The sequence below is a fragment of the Morone saxatilis genome, unplaced genomic scaffold (genome assembly GCF_004916995.1).
Source record: "Morone saxatilis isolate NCDOM2014 unplaced genomic scaffold, NCSU_SB_2.0 Contig17, whole genome shotgun sequence".
Lineage (NCBI taxonomy): Eukaryota > Metazoa > Chordata > Actinopteri > Moronidae > Morone > Morone saxatilis.
The window spans coordinates 14189192-14196501 of record NW_023339729.1 but is presented as its reverse complement, the minus strand read 5'-3'; the positions used below and the strand labels follow the sequence as shown (position 1 = coordinate 14196501).

Below are 7310 nucleotides of genomic sequence, written 5' to 3'. Positions count from 1 at the left end.
GTGTGTGTGTGTGGTGTGTGCGCGCGCAAGTGTGCAATCTGTTTACTCGTGTTTGTATTAAAGCCCGGTGATTGTTGTTATTAGACTACTGCAGTTTATGTGGTTAATCCTTAAGATCATCCCTCATGTATCATCCACCTCATCACTCTCCATGCTCTCGCCCGTAAATCCCCTCATCTCTCGCTTCTCCATGTGATGTCCAAGCAACCTCTATGGCTGCTTAATCTACACTTTATCTTTCTTAAGCCTTCACTTGCACGCTCTTAATTGCTTCAGTATATAGAGATTATTTTTTTTCCGGCTGTCTTGTTGTATCTCTTTTCGGATTATTGCTAGTAAGCCTGGAAGCCAATTAGCCTGTTTTCATTTTAGCCGTATGAATGAATATCAGCTTTGAGCTGTGTCCTCTAATGATAATGTCTGAGGAATAATAACAAATGCTGTAGTGGTTAACCAGTGTGTGACAGTTTCCTGTTGGGAATGTAAAAGAAGTCAGTGGAAAGACCCTACCTTGGGGGAAACTCGGAAAGTGTGAACTGCCCTCTGACCAGGAAAAAAAAAGGCAAGAGGAAGAAAACAATGCAAATGGGCAGTTTGGAGGGCTCCCACAACACTGAGGCTGCTAAACTGTCAACAACATAGTGTGAGAATGATCGATCAAAGGCTTCTGAAAGGAAGAGCCTGGAGAGCAGATGATCTGCCGATGTGTGAACAGAGAACAATACCCCCTTTCAGACATGGAATATTGGAACTTTGCTGGCTTTATCTATCTGTGGAAAGGGGTGTTTTTGGGCCCTTTCTGCACATGTGAGTGATCCATCCAGTTATGTCTTTATTCAAATATTTAGTCATATTTTGTCATTTGGAGAAGGGAGTGGTAGTAATGGCAACGTGCTGAAAAACACCAATAGTATTAAAGACCGTAGTGAGCATGAAAGGATGCTTGAACCTGCCTGCCTCTCAACCGGCTTCTCGCACTAATACATGTTTTTTTTTTTTTCTTTTTTAGCAATTTCTTGGTGAAAATATTTAGGATGGTTAAATCGATAGTTCATAAATGGCAAGACTCTTAATTTAGTCCCATTTTCTCCCCACATTGGTTTAAAGCAGTCAACCATGATTTAAAGTTAACGATTAAGGAGACTGACACACCCATGATGTTTTTTTTCCCTGTTTCCCTCAGAAACCACATGAGGGGGGAAAGGAATGAAAACAACTTTTTATAATAACTGATTTGACACAAAATGAATGTCCTTAAAACAAACTTTGGTGTTTTTTCAGAATTATTTTAGTTTTTTCTGTGCATAAAGAATGATAATTTAAGTGACAAATTTAAAGAAGAAAATAAGATAATGCGTTTGCCCACTCCATGCTTAGTTAAACCTTACATCCAAAACCCATTATAGCCAGCATTTTAGTATTAATATTGATTTTATAAGTCTGTTAATTGGCAGTAATTATTCTTGTTACTGGTGGATCCACCTTTCCCGTGCAAGATATATTGCTTTACCATCCACAAGGGATCCAAAGGCAACAATGCATGCGTCTGTTAGATGTTGTGTTTAGTTTCAAATACTAGTGTATAACATTTGTATTGCCCTGTAAGAAAGACCATGTCTTCTTTAAGCGTGTAAAATAATGCGACCATGATGACCTTTTCTCACCCAGGGTTTGTTTGTCTTCACTTGTAAGAGATCAGATCAGAATCAGAATCAGAATCAGAAATACTTTAATAATCCCAAGAAGGGAAATTATATTCGTTACACACTCCGATATACAAATGACAAATATTATACAAACAACATATATATATATATATATACAACATTCAACACAAAAAATAATAAATATATAAACATATGTAACTATATATATATATACAACGAGATGCATAAGTCCCGTTGCATTTCTGATAGAGTAGATGCTCAAGGCATGTTTTCCTGTCTCAAGTGGTCTTTGTACATTCATTTAATGTGTCCTGAGGAAATATCTTGCTTTTTAGCTGCTAAATGTTTACCAGCTAAATTGCTAACTTTTGTCTTTCTGTGGTTTGATGCCGGGCAAGTGTAAGTGGAACAGTGGCATTGATAGGAAAACCAAAAACCGAAAAACAATTAGCTTAAAGATGCCTAAAACCCACGTAAAGCTGAGGGAAATTTGTAAGTAGGGTGATAATTATCCTGTGGGTTTGTCAATATGACGTCAACTTTTGATATTTCCCTTTGGCTGTGTTGGAGTGTGCGGAGTCGAGTGCATCGTGTTTTATCTGATGCATCCCCCTTTATTATGAACAATGTGCATGTCCCTGAAGAGGGGCTAGAGGAAAGGAAAAGAGGGACGAATCTTTTCTTCCATTCTCCCTCCCCCACACAGATTCACACTTACATGGAGAGAGGAGGAGGAGAGGGAGGGGGGGGGGAGCTGGCGCATAGGGAGGCAAGAGGAGGGGAGGAGAGGGGAGAGGAGAGAGAGGATTTTGACGGGTTGTGGAACAAACAAGAGAAGAGGAACAGGGAGAGGGGGGAGGGAGGGAGGCATCAGCTCTTGAAAGAGAGGAGAGGAAGACTGAGAAACAGCAGAAGAGATGAGCAGGCCCAAGGACACAGCACCAAAAACAGAAGGGCTGGGGGTAGAGGAAAAGCCAAGGAGCCGAGTGGGGAGAGGGAAAGAAACAGAGTGAGCTGGGAGACACCGCAGGAGACCAGAAACGAGAGAAGAGAAAGAGAGGGGCCAAGAAAGCAATGCCGAGGGGGGAGGTTAGAACGGAGACGAGAGGGCCAGCAAGAGGAAGAGGGGGGGGGAGGAGAGAGGAGGAGAGTGGAAAGGGAGGGGAAGCATTCGCCGGGCACGAGAAGAAGCAAGAGGGGGGAGGGAGAGAGAGGGATTTTTGTCTGGGACAGCAACTGGGGCTGGGAGGTGAACAGGCTCTGAAGAAAGAAGGGGGACGGAGACACAGTAGGAGGGGAGGGACAAGAGAAGGAGAGGAGAAACAGATAATATGTTGTTGCACAGAATACGATGATGGGCACTGTACTCATCGCTTTCCGTGTGTCGATGAGTGTTTATCTCGATCTTTTCATATCCCCCCAAAAAACACTCTTGGTGTTACAACGTTGCTGTACTAACACACACACAATACACAATACACAATATAGCTGGTTCCTTTTACTTGTGTGTGTAGTACATGAAAACTACAATATCTGCATGTTTAGCAGAAACAATAAGCTAAAACATGATTATTCTCAACTATCCGCAATATCATTAGAGAGAAAAGTAGTGGGAGGGTAAGACAGGAGGAGTAAAGAGTATGGAGGCATGTCTTCTTCTTCACGACTGATAAATTATAATCTACACCCCCACCTTGTGGTTTAGAGAGCTCCAGTGAGCCATATTAATGCTATATGAATACTGTATTCAGATGGGATAGAAATATTAGAAGACAGGATGGTGCAATATCATAAAACATGGATTTTTGCAGGTTTGAGATTAAATCACACCCTTACCTGACTATGAGACGGGTAGCCATGGTAACCAAGGGTCAAAGGGTCGTTGTTCTGAAAGAGAGGAGAGCAGATTTTGAGATACACGGTCAGTTATTTGCAAAGCAAAAACGAGACACTGGAATGCAGTTCATTTATTCAGTCAGTCTTTATTCTTGCGATCTCTCTATATTTGACTTTACAGCTCTGTGTGGTGTTATTGACTCCTAATCAAATTAACTCCACCGGTGACACACTCCTGCGATCTCCTCCAGAGTTTTCCACCCAGCGATTCTTTTGTCTGCTTGTAAAGACGTGATAACGGGGGCGAGTGAGATCATGCGAGCAGGAGATGAAAGACGGGCAGAAAGACTGAGTGTCACCAAGGCTCTTAAATCATAAATAGGTCAGGAGTGTCAGCGAGCATGAAGCCCATTTAGTGTGAAAAGGCATCATGAGCCCTGATGCAATCTCTAACACATCCCTCTCAATGCTCTGGCAGCATGAAGCAAAGACGGATGCATCAAACATCTGGTGAGTAATTAGAGTTAAACAAGGCGCATTAAAAAGAAAACTCATTTTGTTTGGAGCCAAATATTAAACAGAAATCACGTCCCGACTCCCTAAAATAGTTTGTAACTCACTTTATTTGTACTCATAACACTGTGTTCCAGCTTTTATGCTAATGTATTCCATTAAAATGGGAGACTTTCACAGCAATTACAACACGCTTTGAAGGGGGAAAACAGATTTGCCTGTCTCTGGCTTCATATCACTAGATTAGAAAACAACTCAGCTCCTCCCTCCCCTTTCTGTCCTCCCCCCCGATCTTCCTTTCATCTGGAACCAATGTCCCTCATCTGCTCTGTCCCCAAGGGGAACACTTTGCTCTGCGCGCTTCACAGCTTGAGTTCGCCTGATTAATACTGTAGCCATCTAACTCTGGACCTCATGGGGGCATTTCACTAAAAACTAAGCCCAATGTTTCCAAATGCAAGAAGCTTGGCGTGGGAGGGGGAGTAAGGGGGGAGAGAGGAAGTGTCTTCGCGATCGAAAAACTGCAGTTTGTGTGAGTCTATCTCAGAGCCAAAAATGTACTTAGTAAACTGGCTTTGGGAGGTAGAAGCTCTAAATAATGAATCACCTCTTAGAGGCTTGAATAACATGAATAAAGTATAAACCTTATTTTACAGCGAGGCCAAACTCTAAACTCAACGCACTGAAGGTATGGAGTAAAAGAGGATCAAAACTAAAACCCCCCAAAAAAAGATTTATGGGGCCGTATGCTGTGTCAAAGTGAAGGGGGAGGTGTTGTTAAAACACACACATCTGGAATTTATATTTGCGTGAGGCTGAGGGAGGAACCAGAGATGGAAATACAACGGGAAATGGACAGCAATGAAAAAGCAGAGAGATGGAGGGAGCAAAGACAATGACTCATACATGAGCGGAGTCATGTGCTTAATTTCCTTAAGGAACTGGGAGGAATGAGAGAGGGAGGGCTGCTCAAGGCGAGTCTCTCCCTCAACAGCACAGTACACGAGAAACAAAAAGATTTTGTACTTAACGGAGCGATAGTTAATCACGCTTCCACCTCTTTTTTTTCGTTGGTGACAAACGAAGCACAGCTGATTCTTGTCTGGGGGCGGTGATGGTGGTGGTTTTGTTGTTGTTGGTGGCTAAAACAAGACTGCTAGGCGGAAGACCGGGTAGCAATAGGAGAAAGTAACAAAACTGATTTGAAGTCACACAGATGGCGAAGAGCGCCGGAGGGGTGAGGGAGAGACCAAGGCTCGGGGATGGAGGCGGGGGAAGGAGGCCCTGCTAATAATTAAATCTGAAAACAAGCAAAGGATCCCGACGCACAGCACAGTTACCTCCCAAGTTTCTCCTTCGACGCCACCTTTTCGCAACAGCCAAGTAATCCCTTTTACACATGAACCCTGCTGACTCCTCCCTCCAAAAACTACAGGTGTGGTACGTGTGTGTGTGTGTGTGTATGATTGTGTTAGTGACGTGTGTGTGATGTCTAATTTGCGTCACAAGACTTGTGTCTATTCCTCATCGACTTGGGACCTGCTGCTCTTCCTAAGGAGGAGTAGAGGAGGAAACTACTTTCACTGCTCTGAGAGCATCTACCTAACTGCAAAGCAGGGCACTGCTACACTCAGGAGATGTGAATCCATTTTATCCACAGATCACTTATGGCTAAGCTCAAACAGCGGCCAGATGAATTTGAAGTTTTTTTTCCTCAATGTATTCACAGCCCTCCCAGTTTCACACTAACCTACACTGCTTTTTCAGGGGGTTTGACGTGCAGTTCAAAATGGATGTTCTTGGAAGCGCCTCGGGCAGTTCTGGCATAATGATAATAGCTCACAATCATAATAATATCATATAGCAGTATTATCAGATGGCAAAATCACAATGCCACATAATCACACTCTGTCCACCAGCACTGATCTCGGCACCTCTCAAGATACAAACTGTCATTTTTTATTCCCAATTATTTCACATCTGATTGGGAGAATTTGCCATGTACATCCTTATTTACTGCCACACAAGAATTGCCCATCGTGGAATTACTGCAACTCATGTATTTCCAACCATCATTCTGGTGAAACGTGGAGCTTGATACTGGACTCTTGGGAGCAGCATGGTGATGAGAAATTTTGGCTGATTTTTGCATTTTTGCTAGGGATTAATTCAATTATTGAAATGAGATACAGGACGCGCTGAAAACACCACCTGGTCAAAACTAATGTAATAATGACCAATGGATTTAATACATATTTAAGCATTTTTAATGCTGAAGATATGTCTGTTGCTGCTGCTGATATTTCATTATCATCACGAGTATTTTCTGTTTAAGCAATTAATAATTGAGTCCAGAAAAAAATAAAAATAACCAAAGTTCGATTTAAATTTACTTTTTGTCCGACAATCTTCACACTGCAGAGGCTGGTTTTTGCATTTGTGCTTTAGAAAAAGTATTTAAAAAAAAACAATTCAATCATTAGAGAGATTCATGTTTTCTATTTTTATACTTCAGTTCTAATAAATATCTCGCTTATTCATATATACCACAGTATAGTGATATATCAGCCCAAATACATATTATTCTAACTGTGGATAAAAGATCAAAATGAATACTGTAGGAGTCACAAATCACTTGCCATTGATATGTGAGGATACTACACTTTAACACATTCAAATCTGCCCAGGGCAAGCTCAAAACGGCAGGCTTCTCATCTGCTGGTTCTCTCAACATAATTCAGTCACAGACCTTCTGCGGCATGTTATCACACAAACAGGGGCAAAAAGCGTAAATACAATATTTCCCCTCCAAAAACCCCTTTGCAGCAAGAGTACGATTTTTCTTGCTGACGTTTTTCATTCTATTTCAGTGCCGGCTTTGAGATGAAAGTACAGAGGGGGTAATCCCTACCATTAATGTCCAGCTCAAGTAAGTTCCTCTCGGCGCTGTCCCCCAGGCCAAGACCTTATGTAGGTTAGAGAGAGCCCCGGTTCCTGCGCAGAGTGACAAGCAAAACATGGGCCGTCGGCGGCCACGGCCGTATGGATTTGAACGCGACAACCTCCTCCTCAACAATTCCCAAACTCTGTGCTGCGAGACGCGCGGTGGTGTTATGATCCCTGTCATCCTGAAATGAGGACTCGCCCAGCGCAGCACTGGAAGGCAAAAAGGCTAAAAATGTGTTGTTCTCCCCCCGCACCCGCCTTATTGGAGGGTGCTAAGGCAACTTAATATTCATTCTAAAATCCATAGTATTGAATGAGCAGAGTGCTCAGCACCCGAGGGGTCGCACC

General features: G+C 42.6%; 1 protein-coding gene across 6 annotated transcripts in view; it reads right to left on the bottom strand.

Moving 5' to 3' along the window:
* The window catches only part of rbfox2 (RNA binding fox-1 homolog 2), a 35456-nt gene that overhangs the window by 21821 nt on the left and 6325 nt on the right, over positions 1-7310 (bottom strand). For all 6 annotated transcript variants that reach the window (XR_004796648.1, XR_004796647.1, XM_035659614.1 and 3 more), the window contains exon 2: positions 3504-3554. Coding sequence is in view for 4 of the 6 variants with exons in the window: in XM_035659614.1 (XP_035515507.1) it covers positions 3504-3554 (51 nt within the window). In the remaining 2 variants the exon portion in view is untranslated. The remainder of the gene's footprint in view (positions 1-3503; positions 3555-7310) is intronic.